This window comes from Nymphaea colorata, chromosome 4, assembly GCF_008831285.2.
Source record: "Nymphaea colorata isolate Beijing-Zhang1983 chromosome 4, ASM883128v2, whole genome shotgun sequence".
Taxonomy (NCBI): Eukaryota; Viridiplantae; Streptophyta; class Magnoliopsida; order Nymphaeales; family Nymphaeaceae; genus Nymphaea; species Nymphaea colorata.
Window position 1 is genome coordinate 20,953,276 of NC_045141.1, and position 18,966 is coordinate 20,972,241.

Sequence of the window (18,966 nt, forward strand, 5' to 3'; positions counted from 1 at the left end):
TCTAATTTAACATATAGGTAAAGTATATCTTGACTTTTCACTTGCTACAAAACGGGCCCAAAAAATCACGCTATTTTATCTGCCATGACAAATAAAGCCGACTTTCCAGAACATGCCGAAAGTTGGAACATATGGACTTCATTTACTCAATTAGAACACATCTTACCTTCCGAAGCAAACATGACATCCTCCATTCTTCGGGTTACTTTTGTATTCAGGCAACCATTCTGGTAGACACTTACTGGATCAGATGCACTGACATCCTTCAAGCCCGTTTAAGCCCTTGGCATTATAGGGTCAAATAAGGTTTTCTAAAATTGATCTCTCTGCTTTGGTGTAAAGGAGATTAGAGAAGAATGAAAAGGATGCCAAAGTCCGGCGTTATCTATGAAAAGCTGAACTAATCAATGTTAAATCAAGTTAAGAAACTAGTAACCAACAATCACAAAAGTTAATGGAGTCTGAATTTTCAAGGAATATAATTAAGAATCACAGGATACATTCTTTATTATGACAATGTGGCTCATCAAATTTTATTCTGTGAGTTGGCAATAATTTTTCTATATTAAAAAATAAAGCCACAAAAAGTCGCCATTCAAACAATCGCATCGAGTTGTTTGAGAGCAGCAATATCTACTTTTGCAGGTCTTCTACTACAACCACAGGTCTATATTTCCTTTTTACTGCATTAGACACAATAAATGTTTTGCGTAGTAGCATTTTTAACAAACGTACTTTTTCCACGTGAACTAAAAATAATAGTTTACTTGAGTGTTCTGGCTAAAGTATAGATATCAAAACTTCTATACAAGGAAAACTTAGTTTGACTAAAAATTATTGACCAAAAAACCATCTCCTCGATCAATTCCAGGATTACTATATCTACGTGTGATCCGTTTGTATGACCACCCAAGCTTAGTGGCATCATGTCTATGCCAAAATGAACAGAGTCATATGAAACGATACCAATGCTGCCCATACCTGTTAAGAAGGGCAGCGAGTGAAAAAATACTGCCGTCTCAGCCAAGAGGAGCAGGTCAAGATGTGTAACGGTGGCGAAGAAATGATGCCATATTTTGCAGTTTGCCCTTTTTAATGCACTGACGGCAGAACAAGGTACGTCGATGGAGGCGAAACCCCCTGGGCAAGAGGCCATGTAGCTAGTGCATACACTTCCTTGCACCTTTTTCGTATAGTTTATATGCCGATATTCCAGAGAGTGAAAAATACCAAAACATTTAAATATCGCAAGTATGTTGCCCAGCAGACGATTTCACAGTATGCCCTATTGCATTGAAATTGCTCACGTTCATCGACCTCGCCGTTGGCCCACGAAGGGAATAGCTGCTACTGCCTCTTTGTCAAATCTGAGTAGCAAAATATTTATGAGAGTTTGAGAGAGAGAGAGGAGAGAATTCTATCTCGATAATATACTACCCAACCAATCAAACACCTTTGTGCTCATTGCGCTTATAAGAAAAAAGTTCAATTGTCGAGAGACTCTCAACAATGGGTGGCTGCTTGTCAAGATTTAATCTTCACCGACCTACCATCCATACCGGTCAAACAATCAAGTCTACATCTTTCTTCAACGAATGCTTACAATTAAACAGTTACAAAAAAAAAAGAGTGGGGGGGGGAGGGGAGCGAGAGAGAGAGAGAGAGAGAGAGAGAGAGAGAGATAACCCACTTATCGGGATTATCACAATAACGGGTGGTTAAGATCTAATCTCTTATATAGATAAGGAACTCATGATTCCACACTAGGATGAATCTCCAACTCGAACAGGGGCACAAACACCACAATCTTTTATAAAAGCCCTATAAAGCAGGAAGTATACACATAAATACATGCACATTTATTTCCACAGGGGTCTACCTAGGCCCTGCCACCAACATTAAAAGTAATAAAGCAATATTTATAGTATAACAACATACCAACTGAACTTCATGCCCTTAGGGTCATCCTGCGACCTTCCTGGGATATGTCCTACCAACATGCGCAGGAATTCCATGAGCCCGACTGAATGAATCCGGTTGGCTATGCCATCCACCAGCCTTCATAGGAGGCCTTACTGCACTCCCATGATGCTTCTCAGCACGAATTGGTGGTTCGCTCTGCTTATTAGCTCCCCGTGTTGCAGCATCAGAGGCACGCGCAGTCCCATAGGTGCCAACGGAAGCTGCAAGGGAAAAGAAAGTGTCAACGACGATGCAGGCATTGAGGCCTATACAGGCATGCTGCTATAGCAAACCAGATAAATTTCTTTTTATAGACTCGAAGCAACCATAAGGGCCCAATCAGCTTAATGTCACAGCAGTGTCAGTCTAATGCTCTTATTCTCATTCAAACAGCTAGATATGTAACCTGAAGGATTAAGTTCAACCAGCCAAAAAGATTCAAAAATTATCACCGTCCAGTCTCCAGCAGATAATGAACCTCATTTCTAAAGAGGACATTTTACCTTCAAGAAAGGCTCCTTATGAGCTATACACTGATTTGATGAAAATGGAAGTTGCTGGTCTGAAACCATATCACTCTACAAGTATGCATGTTAGCCACAGCCTATAAAAATAGGATACATAGGATCTCCAACCTCACATTCTTTGCACAGGCTTATATCAAATTAACTAGTAGTTCCATCATTGAACAAGACTTTTGCCAACAAGCAAAGAGCACCAATGAAACAATTTTGACTTTATTTCTCAGTGAACAACTTGGATTACAGCTATGCACAATCTGGTTGACTCCAATTTTGCCATCAGTCGCTTTTCATCTTGTGACTGGTTTCACTTTCAGACTCTTTTTATGATAGATGAATGCAAGTGACCAAGATCCAACCATATGAAGAGGTAAAGGAAAGTTCACTCGAACAAATAAATTACCCTAAATGGCACATAGAAGCCAGAATTTCCAACTTGGGAACATAAGATGTCACTTTATTTGCTGGTCAGGAAGCTGATTACGAGAATAGCATGTTATTTCCAGCATGGTATTCCAGGTGTTCCATCTTTCACCGTGGAAAGCTTGGAATGAAACAGAATGCTCCAAAACAGAGCGTAAGCAAACATAGCAAGATGAGAACCCGTACCCTTAACTGGGCTGTTTCTCACAGGAGGCCTGTATCTTGGCTGTCTAGGCACATTTTTGCTCTTCTCGATCTTATTATTATCCTGAAAAACCAGAACTTAATGGCCAGTGATGGACTCAAAATTAAAATACAAAAGCAGAGGAACAAATTCCTCACCTGGTTATCTATTTCCAATTTTCGCTGGACTCCTGTAGAATTAGATAACAACAAAAAATTATTTTTCATAGGACATGGAAAAAAATCAAGCGACAAATTCTCAAGGTCAATTACCTGAATTCAAAGAGGCATGTGCCTTGGCAGGAGAAAAGTTGCTTCTAGACTTTGATCCAGACAGATTTTCAACCACTTTCCTGAAGTTCCTTTGCTCTAAGGTACCTCTTACACCAACTATTGCACCATTTAATTGACTTTTAAAATCAATAACGTAAGAAACACATAGATTCCCACACAAAGACACCAACACACCCATGTAGCATGTATTTGTGCTTGGATGTGTGTGTGTGTGTGTGTGCACATGCGTGTGACAGAGACAGAGATGCTCTCTTAATTTTCTTGCACAGAACAAAAGCAGAACATTTACAAACCAGGAGGTGTTTTAGGCGCCGTTCCCTTTACCCGAAGTGAAGGAGGAATGTACACGCATGGCTGGGAAAAAATTGCTACAATCAGAACTACAAGCTTTATCATGCAATGACTTTCCAACTAGCTTAAGATGAAAGCATGATCAAAACCTGGAAGAAAGAATGCTCGAGCACCTCCACTGCTGTTGGCCGCTTCTTTGGGTCCCATGAACAAAGCAACTGAACAAAAAAGTCAATAACAAATTAGTGGAAATGCAATTAGCTTAGTCCATTTCTCATTTAAAATTTGACAACTACAAATTCTACCTTGTATCAAGTGACTAAGGATCAACACAATTTTGAATTTTCTATCATGTACAGCAGTGTTGGATATATTGTATGATATGTATTATATCTTTTGATATGGTTGATATGTTTATAACTTTATACCCATATTGCACCGTACCATACAATGCAGTGCGATATAGCCCATATGGCACAATACATATTGATATGGTGGATATGTTTGTACCCATATTGCACCATACCATAACATGCGGTGCAATATAGCCCATATCGCACAATACAAGTTCCGCAGAACAGGAAGGATAGCTGAGATGTGATTTCAGGTTTTCAGTTTTAAAAATCCCATCACACCAGTATTGTTAAAATATGGCTCAATTGGCCCAATGAATGGAATCAGCCCCTTCGTGATTCAATGTAGGGGCTAAAAATTCTCAAGTGGCAACTTTGTGTTCGGACATGTAAAGGTTTTCCTTTTCTTTTTTTTATTTAAATTCTTTTCCAATTTCTCTCTCTCTCTCTCTCTCTCTTTAAGGCTAGTTCAAGAACAATCGGAAACAGAGAATCAATCGTGTTCTAATGGAAATGGAGAGAGAGAGAGAGATTCTTTTCAGCTGTTTCTTTTCCTTTTTTACAAAAAATGAAAAAACATATTTTATTGTTTGACAAAAGCTTTGCTCCAGCTTATGGGCAAAACCTGTAGATGTTAAGCAAGACTGCAAGATTTGTAATATTTTTTCCGTTTTTTATTCAGATATTATTTCTAAGGTATTATTATTATATTAAATTACTGCTTTGACTATTTTAAACGACCATTATTATAGTTATCTAAAGTTTTGTGTTTTAAAGTATTAACGACATTTTTTAATCGCTTTGATCCACAAAATGATTTTGATTCTGATTTGATTTAACCAATTCACTAAATCACAAGTTTTATGATTCAATTCAGCAAACAGTTTTGACAACAGTGTTTAATACCTGACTTGTAGACATTCTTAGGAGTTGAGTGGGAGAGAGATCTTGTCACTTTTAGGGAGAAAATGTCAATTTGAAATTAGATTTGCATGCGGGACATCCAAGTTAAGAAAGAAGGTTTTCCAAGGTTTTAAAAGGTTTACTGACATAGATTCAATATCATAATCTTTTTTACTTTAGCAGCAAAGAACACAATCAATTGACAATCTCAAAGAGAATATGTTTCACTGCACCATTGAAATCCAACAGATCTTTAGGGGTCATTTGGTAATAATAACATTTTGTTACTGTTTTCATGAATCTATACTAAATATTAGGACCGAGTCATAGTACACTGTAACATAGTGTTCTATGAACCCATTCCGATCTTTGAGGCAGATTCATGGAATAATAACAAGTTGTTCCCATCACCGAACAGTCCCTAAAGTGCTTGATGCCTAAAATAAGTTTATTGCATCAACCTGGCGAGCGTTCAGCTATAACTTGTAAATGAAAACCCATATCCCAAACCGAGATGAGTGCAAGAATAAGAAGATAGATAAAGTCTTCCAAATGTCACTTACAGAAATTAGATTGATCGCTTCCTCACTTACTGAAGGTATTAGAGCAGAAAGATTAGCACTTGGAAACTGTTGCAAACCAGGAAGAAGAAAAACATCAACACACTGCATACATGATTGAAAATAAAATGGAAGAAAAGAAAATTATATGCTATAAACATAATCCAAATATAATAAAACAAAATGCAAAACAAAACAGTAAGAAAAATATCCATTAACATTACATCCTCATTATAACAGTAAAAAAAGCATATTGTACATAATGAAATATAAGCCAAATTACATCACATGGTATGAAGATGTGCCACGCCAAAATGTTTTACCAGATGGTGGAAAAATGAGAGAATTTCCTCAACCACTCAACTACTTCAAATTTCTAGTATTGGCAAAAACACCAAGCTAATACCAAACTTACCAAAAGAAAATTTATACATCACTCAGAATCTCATCGAACCTCCAAGATTGAGGAAAATCTAACTGTTTAAATGTGATACTGGAATTGGTAAACAAATCCATCCACTAAATTCCTAGACATCTGAACAAATGCATCCACCGTATCACAAGGACACACAAGTCTTTCAAAAGAAAATTTCTTTAGATGGGTGCACTGTGCAAAACCAAATAGGAAAGCAAGGAAAGATATATTAGCACAAGGAATAACAGAATTAGCAAACAGACAATTAACCAGATCTTACCTGTGGAAACTGATAGTTCATTGAATCAGCAAGTCTTAATCCATCAGCCCAGGTGTCCTGATCAGGACTGCCTATCACACTGCATATCTTGCATATTTCATCCGCTTCACTGTCAGAATTCACAAACATGGCTACAAGTATCAGGATAATGTATCCAGTAAGATCAACATCGATAGAATGAAATTACCAGGCAGTACAGGAAAAATCCGAATATATTAAAACATTTGAAGAATGTCAACTTTACATAAGCAGCTGTCCAGGTTCTCGAGAAAATAATGGGCATTGGCCACCGAGCATGGTTACCATTATAAAATAGAAGGGTAATTCAATTTAGTTGTGCACGCATGATTCTATAAGTCCAAGTTTCACATTCATAGTTTACTCTAAAGTCTAAACCACATACACATGGTCAGGAGAAAAGTCATAAAATGCTTGTTTTTTTTTGCATAAAAATTTAGCATGTTTAATTGAAAAAGAAAATACACAAAGCTGAACAGAAAGCCTTAAAAAAACTACTAACAAACCAAAAACTAAGCATCTGAGGGCACTGACAGCATCGAATGTCAAACACAGATATAGCTGACATGTAGACCTGTCCAACTAATATTGGAAGTAAATGTATGCAAATATGCCACTTCATAAGAAATCTTATCTACTTGTCATAATGAGGTCGACAAAAATGCCAAAATGAAAGAAAGAAGGCTGCACTTATTCAGAAATATGAAGACAAGCTCATGTATGCTTGACAATCTACTGAACTGCTCAACTAACTATTACACCCTCTACAGTTTTCTCACTAGGCATACCTCGAACCAGGAAAAAGAGGATGAAGGGTAAATAGCTCCGCCATGATTGCCCCCATGGCCCACATATCTGGAAATGGGGGTATAGGAAGATTCAAAGAATAGTCAGAGATACTATCGATTTATAAAAGCAACATCCTAATTTGATTAGACAGCAAACTCACCAACTGCAGCGTCATAAACAGGTGACTGAAGAAGAACCTCAGGAGCCCTATACCTGTAACAAGCTGTTAATGAGAACTAGAACAGACAAAATAATGACACCCTTGTTAAGGTAGATCTTACCATCGAGTTGAAACATATTCTGTATATGGTGGCTTAGACAAGACTTCACGAGCAAGACCAAAATCTGCAATCTTGATTATATCTTTCGTAACCAAGAGATTCTCTGCAAGCAAAATATGAAACGTTGAAACATCTTCTATTGAAACAAAAATGCAAGTCCACTTCCAGCCTTATAAATTTATCTGACAGTCCGATAGTAACATCACTCTCACACATAATTCATTCGGATCATTATGCAAGCCTTTGCAACAGATGTTTAAGGCATTTCATGTGGATTTGTTGAAATAGAAAGATACAGCACTGCTGAGAAACATCAGCAACTAGCTACATCACCATAACACATGCAGCCTACGTAGCCCAAATTTCTGGACAACACCTAGTTGGCACTGACAAGCTCAAAGAAAGATTGACTATCAAGATCACAAAATCAAAATGCAGGATGGCAAGTAATTTCCAAGATACCATATCTAAAAAACTAATGTTGTTGCTAAATTCTCCCTAAGTGGATATGTAGTATCCAAGCTTCAATGATAAGTGTAAAATAGATCATCCAAAGACCCGGAAAAATATGAGAAGGTCAAGAGGAGATGATGGTGTTATTCCAGGCACTTCACCCAGATAGTGGACTGGACGGATCCAAATGTTAGCATTTACTGGAAAAATAAATTTGTACAATATAGTTGGACTTAACAACTATTATTGCCACCTCAAATTAGAAGAAAAAAACATTCTGAAAGCAGATATTTAGCAATCAATCTGATTCACTTGTCACATTTAACAATCACGAAAAAAGTAATTCACCTGGTTTCAGGTCTCTGTGAAAATACCCTTGTTGATGCATGTAAGCAAGAGCATGAAACACTTGGAAGCACCAATTTCGCACTTCGGCCTCTGAGAAAAGCTTGCCCCTATCTTTCATTAGCTGATACAGATTACAGTCCTAACAATAAAATTACAGTTACGTTACTGCATTTGAAGTTCTCCTCAATGACCGAGTGAAACTACAAAGCACAGAGCAATGACCACTACCATATACTCAAATACAAAGTAAAGAACATCCTTCTCCCTGATAACTTCCTTAAGCTTCACGATGTTGGGATGGTTCATCTTTCTCAAGGACTGCCATTAGAAAAAACAAAAGAATATATATCTCAAGAAAAAAAGGATAAATAATTTATATGAAGACAAAAGCAACTTTAATTACCTTAACTTCTCTAAGATTCATACACTCTTCCCACGAGTAATATTTCTTTTTCATTTTCTTGACTGCTACCTGTCACAGCCAATGCAAAACACTCATATATATTGAACGGACAGATTATTAAAGAATCCATCAAACTTAAGGAACATACAATTTTGCCTGTTGGACGATGAATAGCTCTCCAAACAGTCCCAAAAGTTCCATCACCCACTTCCTTAATAAGTGTATACCTGCAGGATCAGCTACCAGAATGTGAATCTTCCATCACAAGAGTCAACCACAAAACGATTAAGTGCAAACCAAAGTTCATTAAAATGACATACTTGTCCATTGTGATATGTATGAAATACTGCAGACAGTAACCTCTACACCTCTGCCTTGCTTTTTTTTCAAGTGCTTCTGACTACCCTATAAATGACTTCAGCAACCCCAATGAATCTTCAAAGGAACTGATTTGACACAAAAGTCTTGTGGAGGAGCTTGTCAGAGGTGATGAACATCAACCATGATTTGCAACAAGGATCTTCAAGGTCTAAATAGCTTCCAAACGGTTAGATGATTGATTCACCAAAAGGACTCCAAGTCATTGCTAGAGGTTCAAAAAGAACGAATCTGATGTCCAAGCGCCTCTGACACACTTAGAAGTCTAATTTGGCAAATGAGACACCAAATCATTGTCGAAGGTTCAAAGAAATATGAACAAGCTTTCCAGGTGAATCCAGCTTCACTTTCAAGTATGACTTGCAAGAGGAAACCTACCAGAATCTAAATATTCTTTGATAAGCTTAAAAGCCTCAACAAATGACAAGGCCTCCAACAAGGAAATCCCATTATGCAAATCTTTATTATGTATGTCCAGAAGTATTGAAAGGTGCAGCATCTTATGCCTTGCTTCCCAACTGACCCAACAAGGAATTTTATGAACTAGGCTATGCCCAGCATGTATTCAACTGTGAGGAGGAGCACCAAATGTTAAGTGAACCTTCATCTAACCATGTCACGCTTAAGCAGCTCCTGTCATCCAACAATTCACTCCGGTCAAAAACAGACGAACATATATGTATTATATATATGAAATTTTGACTCAAAAAAAATAATCACTACAATAGCATGCACCTATGATGTTTGCCACATAGGAACCACTGAGATCCTCCTTTGCTAATTTGCAGTCTTTAACCCTGGAAGTCAACGACAGCCAAGTTAAAGATCTAACTAGTCTATAAGCATACAATAAAATAAGACTAGGCTTTACCCCAGACAATCTGCTTGATGCACAACCCATCCAACTTCAGAATTGTATGAGCAAGCAACTCATTGGCAGTACACTGTCAATACAAACAACAGGAACAGAAAAAAGAAAAAGGAAAGTCACAAATACCGTAAGAATCAATCTAAACAGGCCAACCACAAAACATGCATGTGTCCCGACCAACTTACTCAAAAAAAGAAAGAGGATATTCAACCAATAGTCTCAGATTGCATCAGGTCTTCCACTGTTCTCTTGCAGCTGCAGATGGCCTCTAAGTACAATTGACAAAAGCAAGTACAAGAAATCCAGCAAGGATGAGAAACCACCAACCAAGAACCTTGTTGAATGATAAAAACCTATACTGGAAGTAGTTTGACCAAAAGCTACGTTGCTCCATATCTCGGTCAAATTAAGCAAAGTGCCAAGAAAAGAGGGTACAACCTGAAAAGGACCAGAATTAAAGCATTAAAAGAAATTATAAATCAGGAATACAAGATAAAAATGGAAACATGGCTATAAAGAGGACCAAATGAAAAAATTGTTTACCAAAAAAGGGGGAAATTAAAAAAATAAAAAAGAAGTCTCAAACTGAAAACCAATCTGCTAAGCTTAATATAATAAACTCAAATAGGATGAAGCAGCTGGTAAAAATATAAGTCTTTCCCCTGCGAATGGTGACACTTAAACTGGATTGACATTTCAAGTCTGGAATTCCAAAAACACAACTCTATATCTGGGATGTTGCAGACTCTGTGAGGGTAGTAGAACTAAAAGAACTACCACGAGACAGAAATAAAGTTGACCTGGATCAATCAAAGATTAATCATTAATGCCTCAAAGACATAAAGTCCAGTCAATGTGGAAAAAATTCTTTTACGATTGCAAAGGTTGGCAATAACAGGCTGGTCGTGAAATTCCATCATCAAACAGGGACATTGAAGTTGTTCCATCTACGGAATAGTCTAGACCTTCAATAAAGGCCAAGAAATTTGCCAATAACGATAAACCAATCGAAGTATCTGATTGAGGAAAAGGTTCCAAAACGATCAGAATATGCTGTGGCAACCAGTTATTTGATCAAATTGGATGCTCCTAAATGACGATCGGCGGGTCACTCTGAGACGATAAAAACACTCGAAAGGGAAAAAAAGGAATAGGACAGCTAGGAAATCAGAAGAGAAATTCCTAGTAAAAGGAAGCAAAAAATTATTCACAAGTAACGTTGCCGAACAATATCGAAACGCCGGGAAACTTCTTAAACCATGAAAAAGCACCTTTCATACAAAAGCAAAAGAGATTACTAGAAGCCTCAAGTTTAAAGAAAATAATAGAAATAAACGAACATTCTAGAGTAAAACTGCAGAAGAACATTCAGTTCCAAGTCGACAGTGGATCAACAATCAGTCTCACTACATAGGCAAGATCTACATTTCAGATCAACCACATTAACTAGAAATTCCATGGATCAAGAAAAAACTCAAAATTTCCAGGGCAATTTAATAAATTACATCCTCCCTAGGGCTCCCCACGATCGAACAATCCCAATAACACTCGCTGTAAAAAATTAACCGATTCGGAAGAAGTAACCAGAGAGAGAGGGAGAGAGAGAGAAGGACCTCGAGGGCTTCGGGCATGAGCTACCTCGGCCCCTACGGAAGGCAAACGCCAGAGGGATTCCTCAAGATTCTCTTGCTTCAGACAGGAAACCTCCTTCTCCGCCTACACCTCCGTCTCTCCGCCAAGGCAAGCATCGAATTCCCTCCTCGGTTCTCCCCCTTTCTCTTCCACTCCCGCCTCGTGATTCCCTCCCCGTTTTCCCAGGTGACCACCCAAACGGCTGTACCTATTTATATTTCCCGTACGCCCCATTCTACCCCTTCCCTTTCCCGACAATGGCGCTCAACTCCCCTTCAACGGAATCTCTCGTGCCTTCGTCGAATCCTAAAGTCCTCGTTCATTCAGACTCGGATCTGGATATCCACGTCCCAATGGCATAGTATCTCGGATTCTCGGCTGTCAGAAACCCCTCTTTTATTTTTCTGTTGAAACTCACAATGGCTTTCTCTAGTGCTTCATCATGTCCAATTTTACTAGATAATAATATGGATCTAAGTCTATTCAAAACTGTTGAACCCAATCCAGACCCGTTGGAAAGGACCAATTCAGAGTTCATCATCAGTCTCGGGTTGCTGATTGGAGGATCAAAAGAATTTCGGTTTTGGTAAGGGAACAAGACTTTAGATTTTAGACACGGATCGGTCATGAATCTTACCATAGACTACTATTATCAAAACCAGCACGTATCAACCCAAATCAAGTTTAGTTTAATATCTTGCTCGTTGCTTTCCTTATTTTCATGTTTGGTAGTCCACACAGTTTCCTAGCTCTCGGTCCCAATATCTAAAACAATGTCCAAAAGGAGCCTTTGAAGTTCGGGTCCGCTGATATATATATCCAGCCCGGGGATCCAGTTGTCGTTTAGGAGAGGAAGGACAATTTGAATTTGTTTGGAGGACATTACGGGCATTTAAGTACACTCAAGTTACACAGAGTTGACAGGTTGGATGAGGGAGAGGGGAGACATCACGTCGCCTGTCTGACGCGAATCAAAAGAAGGCCAAGGAAGGGTTAGGTCTCACCAGCTCTCTCCTCCTCACTCTCACCTTTCCTTAAACTTTAATCTTCCTTTCTGTTACACCTTTTCTCAATTGAAAAATCCAAATTTCAGATCAAGCTTCCTCCATAAATTAAACATGAAATCTTGAAATAACAATAGTTCATTTGTTTTTTTAATTACACCGATCTTCCAAGATTACATTAAATAGTTCATTTGTGTTAAAATCTCAATCATTTAGTATATCCTACATGGACAACCAAATGAATGGTAACAAAAGTGGACTCAAAAACTAAAACTAAAACATGGTCCAAGCTCTTCACCTTAATGTAACTTTTTTAATTTGAATGACAATTAGGGAGTATGTCAAACTAATTAAAAAAATGAAAATTTCATTATATTTTTCGAACTGGATCGACTGGCCAAGTGTATAATACATGTTAATGACAACAAAAGACGAAGCCAAACATGGGTTAGTCGATCCGATCGAGCTTGGGAACAGGGGCAGAGGGAGGGGGGGGCCGCCCGGGCCATGGCCAGGTGAGCTCAAGAAAAAAAAAATTTACATTGAAAAAATCAAACTTTTTTAGTTTGGCTCGACCATAAAAAAAATCCTAGCTCTGCCCATGCTTGGAAAAGAAGTAGATCCAACTCTTTAGAGGGTCACAATTATTGTGCATCCGGTGGCTGGCTAGTGAGTGAGGCATTTTAGTATTCAAATCCCACAATTATTATCATCAAGGTCTGTACCAACTGCATATGTCGGCGTTATGAGTTTTTATTCTTTTTTCCACCCCTTTTTATCCACTGTACTGCTGTTCAGATCTTATGCGAGATAATTATATATTGTATGAAATGAATATTTCAAACCATTCGTCACTATAGATCAATTTTGCGTTATATGATTTGAGTGTATTAAATCTAAACGTGTTGTAGGAGATTAATTTTAAGCCTTTATTAGTTCAGATTATAATCCGTAAGTTTCAAATAGAACTTTATGGAAGCCATGCCTAAACTCACCCGTATCAATGGTTTAAGTGACAATGCTTAATTAGGAGCATTTGCTTTTGGTTCACCAACTCTAATGCATATTTGGGAACCTAAAAAGACTTGCTAGCTATTGGCATCATCGAGGCAACGTGAAATTGTGAAAACATAAAAGGAAATGGGAAGAATTGTTTCAAAAGCAATTAAAAAGTGAGTATAACGTAAGCATAAGTTTACTAAAGCCAAAATAATATGTGAGAATGAAGAAAAAGGAATTATGCATGTTCTGGTTTCTCTATATAGGGGTTTGGTTGGGCAAGTTTGGTTCCATTTTCATGGGCATCAATTACCTCATATATAAGGCAAAGCAGACATAAGCGAGGAGGTTTAGCGATCCCTTATGTATCCATGGTATACATGAACCATTGTCATAAATATCACTATTGGTGTTTTAAATGAAAAGGTTTTATCGGGTAATTTTCCATAAAGTTACTTTTCTTGAGAAAATCTTGTTAATTTTAAAAACATATATAAAAATTTAAAAAAAATTCAAATCAAATGAGAAACTAACAAGAAAACATAAAAGTTAGCTAGATAAATGATAAAAACAGTTTTTTAATAATAACGAAAATGAAGATAAATAATTTAACTTAACTTTTAACCCTTGAAACAAAAATAGCGCCAAAAAATGAAAAAACGTGATAAATTAAGCACCAAAAAGACGTGTGAAATCATTTTAACATTTCTGTCCAAAAGCACATCCTTTCGAGTTTCATTTGTTTCAATCGGTTTTAACATAAATATCAGGTTTTTTTTTTTCAAAAACAAGCAATATTTGTGACGATGATTGGAACTATAAACAGATTATATGTAGTAGCACAAATCCTCTAATAGGTGATTATTAATTGTCAATCATACACATGGGACCAGTCCAGCACTCATCGTTTGCTCTTATCAACATACAACTCATATGGTCAAAAGGATTCAAAACATTTATGACCAATATCATGTTTGCATCAAAATCATGTTATAATATTCAATATATCTCAAGAAATTTTCTCAAACGTCCACACGATCAGCCTACCAGTACTCAACCAAGCCGCATAGCAGATGGGCAGTTTGTTTGCGATCTGCAATTTGGGTTCTCATCCCAAATTCGTAAAGAAAGGAGTTGCTTGCTTCAATACGTGCAGGAAGTTAAGTCTAAGAATATACAAAGATTATCCAAGATATACAAAGATTATCCAAGATAGTCTGCATGCACATCCAAAAGACCAAAGGTGCTTCTTCGACCTCCCATTTTGAGTGGACGGCAGTGCCGAGCTACATATAGGCTTGGGTGGGCAGTTGCTGCACATCGGCTCTAAAGTTTCTCTTTATTTTTACATAGATGCCTTGAATTATATATATATATATATATATATATATATATATATATATATATATATATATATATATATAGAACACATTGTCAGTATTCCAACTGCCCAACAATCCTAAGGAATGAGATTTCTAAAATAGTGCCCCCCAAAATTTCGTAGGTCTGCCGCTAGTGGACAACAAGAAATTACAGAGTTGATGAGATGTCCGTGTCTACTTTATTCAATAAGATCAAAATGAACATAAAATACGTTTAGTTTACTTGAAAGCACATGATTGATTATTGCACTTATAAGAACATATGGTTGGACACCTGTTGCACCGTGTATAATGCTACCAATAATGAACATCTACTGTGATGTTGTTATCTTAGAGTGGCGAAAGTGGAAATTCCAAATAAGACGAACCAAGCATGTAGAAAGGAAAAGCTGAAGATGGAAACCATTGCTCCCCTACATAAAACGCAGTCCATATGCAAAGCCAAAGTGTTAAAAGCGAGAGCTTGTTTTCATTGCTGGCCAAAACCTAATCCTCTAGGATCCAACAAGAGTTAAGGGTGAACAAGGAGCTGGAGAGCTTGACTTGTTAAAGCTCGGCTCTGAATCATTTGCTTAACGAGTCGAACTTGAGCCTTAATTGAGTTTGTCGATCTTTAATCAAGTCGATGTATTCAAACGAATTTACGAGTTTGTTGATCCTTAATAGAGTCGAGCTCGAGCTCAACACGTAATGATGAATATCAATTTTATTCAAATGAGTTTATCGAGCCTTAATCAAGCTTGAGCTCGATCTCAACACGTAAGTGCCGAGCCCAGCTCGAGCTGCTTCCGTCGAGCTATTCTTGAACTCGAACCGAGTCGAGCTCGAGGTTTCATTAGTTGAGCAGAGCTCAAGCTGACTGAACTCGGGTTCGACACTGCTCATGTTCACCCCTAACAAGAGCATGAACAGCATCTCCATTTGAGAAATGAACATACCGTCAAAGATAAAGGGAAAAAATGAATTAAGGAATCTTTGGGAGGCTCTGACAAGCTGATATACATATGCACATATATCGTATTTGCCTTGGCAAGAAGTTCACTGGCCCTGTTGCGAACAAGTTTTCTTGGGATATTACGATTCAACACTGCTGGGAGGTAGGCTTCCATCCGTATTATACATTATACAAAACATTACAAAATTGAACCACAAACCCCATGAACACAGTTATACAAACTGGAAGTGGTTCCATTCCTTGCCAGATTCAAATCGGAAATTTCAGATCTTGAACCGTTGCTATCTCAGCATATATTACTATCTTTTTATTTTCACACGCACGCAAGGTGTTTGTGAATTTGAATTTGAACTGAAAAGATGATGCATCCATTGCCATGCATAGACGTGTTTTGCGATTCGATCATGAACATTTTCATATGCAAGTGATTGGCTGATGGCTTGATGCACTAAGTCACAATGGTACGTGAGGGAGCCCATATACCCGTACCGGCATACCTGTATGGGGACTAGGTACATTTGGATCAGTTTCAGGTCAGAACCGATTTAAACCATAAAAAAAACATTGTCTTGGTTTGTTTATGTTTTCTTTATGAGATTATATGTAGGAATTATGAATGGAACTTTGTCTTATGATGTGATGATATTAATTTTTTTTTAGAATTAAAAATATATAAAATTGGCAAAAATGATGTACTCGTACCCATTTTTCCGTACCCATACTAGCACCTTTACCCTTACCCTTACCTATGTGACATAGTTGATGCATCTTTTTTATGCCCTTGTATTATTAACGAGCTCAGATCCTCCAGCAATCCATCACTAGCTTACTTGTTCGTGGGTTATGTGTGTGAGAAGTTGGAGCATCCAAAAGGTGGGAGAAATACATGTTGTGTTCATGTTTATAAACCTTTCATGACGTAATATTTATGCTAAAATGTGAAATACATGTTGTGTTCATGTTTATAAAACTTTATAAACCAATTGCTTTAGACCATGCCATGCATACTAATTATTTTGGGCCATTATTTATTGAAGTATTCATCCGTAACTCACGGCTTTCAACCCATTCGCTTCCACTTTTTACTTTGACATTCCAAATCGCTTATTGAGATTTGCTACCACATGGAGTGAGAAGGTGAATGTGAATGTGCTCGATGTCCGGAACGAGGCCACCGTTTTGTCTTTCTATTTCCTGACCATTCTTTGCTGTTGTCCTCATGTCGCTTGGTGGTGGGTGCTCTCCATAATTTAAAAAGAAAAAAAAATATTTGCATGGTAGTTAGGTGAGTTAGAGGACTATTTTATTCTGTCGCCCAACAAAAGGCGGAAGCTTCGACCTTTCCTCTCATCCCCATCCTATACACTTCAACTTATACATTGGTGACGCCTTGTATAGCTCAAGGGATTGACTTGACTACTTACTATCTACCAGGTCTAATTCCCCTTAAATGAATTGGTGAAAAAAATCTAAAATAGTTTGTACTTTTGCTATTATTTGGTATGGTTAATCATTCTTTCAAATGGTAGAGGGCTTTTTGTTTCTAACTATATATTTGTATTTTCAAGTTGTTGAGAAAACTTTGATCAACTGTTGCGCTTTTGGCGAAATTTATGGTGGTTGGGAATGATATCTTCTTAATTAATTAGAGTTGATGCAACAGAAGAAGTGATTCACTTTAATCAAGCACTGGACCGGATTCACCTTCTAGATCTTCCTCCAAATAGAATTGGGGAATATTAGAGCCTCTCTAGCATAGCTCCAATACCTTGGAACTCAATTTGGAGGGGGCAGACCAATATAGCAATGTAGGGGCGGAGTCAGAAATTTTTTCAGAGACAAGCCAAACGGTTCATCGAATTTATCTGGGTAAAGCCAAACTAAATCTGAATATAAAAAGTACATTACCCAACCAAAAATTTTCAATTTTTGTAATGTTTTTTTTTTTCAATTAGTTGGGGTGGAGCCACAACCTAGCCCGTGCCCCACCCCCTTGTACCAATGTATCGTCTTCAAAGGGATTGAACTTGACGCAATGGACAAGGTGGAGGTTGGTAGGTAGTTAGTCTCTGTTTTAAATTATCAAGCTGGCAACTTTTGATGCTACAAAAAGGTAACCATCAATATGTAAATTGAAGCACGGTGAAGGCGGCACCCTGAAGTACCGAAAGCAGACATTGTATCCTGGGAGACGAAGAGTTGCACGAGGGTTTCAGCCTTCACCTGGGCGGGTGGTCTCCCCCACTCTCCCGAAATATATGAATGTATTTGGAATCTTTTGTTTTTTTTTTTGGCAATTATATTGCACCAACCCATAAAAATTCTTTCTTTTTCTCGAAATTACAAATATTAAGCAGAAGAGTAAAATAAATCAGTCAAATAAACCTGAACCACCCACAGCGTTGGAGATGATACTTGGAAACAACACAATGCATGCAGCAATGGGCACCTTCAGCAGCTCTATATGCAATAGCATAATGGCGTATTGAATCCAGAACCAGCTAAATTGAGCAAAAGTTGAATTTGGTAGTGGACTAACACCAGATCCAAACTTTTATCCGGCCAGATCTAGATTCAACTAGGTCTGGGCGTCGGGCCGAGCCGCTGACGGATACCCGGTACCCGGCCCGATCGGGCCCAGATCCGGGCCGGGAAAACCGGGTCCCGGGCCCGATGGCACGTGCCCGGTGGCGGCCCAACCCGGTCCGTCCTCCATCCTCCTTCTCCTCGGCTCCTCCCCCGCCCATCTGTCCTCCTCCCTCTTCCTTCTTCCCCCTTTCCCCCATCCGCCTCCACCTCCTCCCCCTCTAGCCCTCTCCTTCTTCCCCCCCACCCCCCCCCCCCCCCCCCCCCCCCTCTACCTCCTCCCCCTCTGGCCCTCTCCTTCTTCCCCCCATCGGGCCAGGCTGTTTCGGGCCCGATGGTCTGACCTGGGTCGGGACCCAGGATATCAGGCCGGGCTGGGCCCGGGTTTCAGGCCCGACAGGCAGACCAAGCCCAGCCCGATGCCCACCCCTAGATTCAACTACGAAAACTCAGGTTAAGTATTAAAACAAAATTGATTGCTAAGTAGTCCTTTCTTCTTTTGCAAGATGTTGCTGTGGGATAATATATGAAGCATCTTAGGCTCGTCGCGCGATTACATCCACATAAATGAACAAGTGTCAAAAGAATGTCAAGGTCGTTCAATAGCTAATAACACCATGATTTGTCAGCCTGAATAAATGAATCTTATAACAACAACAACAAATATCAGAGAGGAATAAAT

General features: G+C 38.4%; 1 protein-coding gene across 4 annotated transcripts; it reads right to left on the minus strand.

The window, feature by feature from the left end:
• Window positions 1-1,080: 1,080 nt before the first annotated feature.
• LOC116252739 (cyclin-dependent kinase F-4-like) lies at window positions 1,081-11,536 on the minus strand. 4 transcript variants are annotated; one of them, XM_050077298.1, is made up of 21 exons: window positions 11,340-11,536; window positions 9,912-10,164; window positions 9,727-9,799; window positions 9,591-9,652; window positions 8,798-9,488; window positions 8,626-8,704; window positions 8,478-8,546; window positions 8,303-8,392; window positions 8,075-8,213; window positions 7,274-7,376; window positions 7,153-7,205; window positions 6,992-7,058; window positions 6,186-6,294; window positions 5,494-5,559; window positions 3,824-3,892; window positions 3,677-3,737; window positions 3,363-3,479; window positions 3,249-3,280; window positions 3,093-3,174; window positions 1,939-2,183; window positions 1,081-1,367 (listed from the first exon to the last, which is right to left on the minus strand). In XM_050077298.1, exons 5-20 carry the CDS (start codon window positions 8,803-8,805, stop codon window positions 1,963-1,965), a joined length of 1,365 nt encoding a protein of 454 aa, XP_049933255.1. In that variant the 5' UTR covers window positions 8,806-9,488; window positions 9,591-9,652; window positions 9,727-9,799; window positions 9,912-10,164; window positions 11,340-11,536; the 3' UTR covers window positions 1,081-1,367; window positions 1,939-1,962. The 4 variants fall into 4 exon arrangements, with proteins under 4 accessions (XP_049933255.1, XP_049933254.1, XP_049933256.1 ...); XM_050077297.1 differs by lacking the exon at window positions 1,081-1,367 and adding an exon at window positions 1,716-1,821; XM_050077299.1 differs by lacking the exon at window positions 1,081-1,367 and having other exon boundaries at window positions 1,716-2,183; window positions 9,912-9,994.
• Between the last annotated feature and the right edge of the window lie 7,430 nt (window positions 11,537-18,966).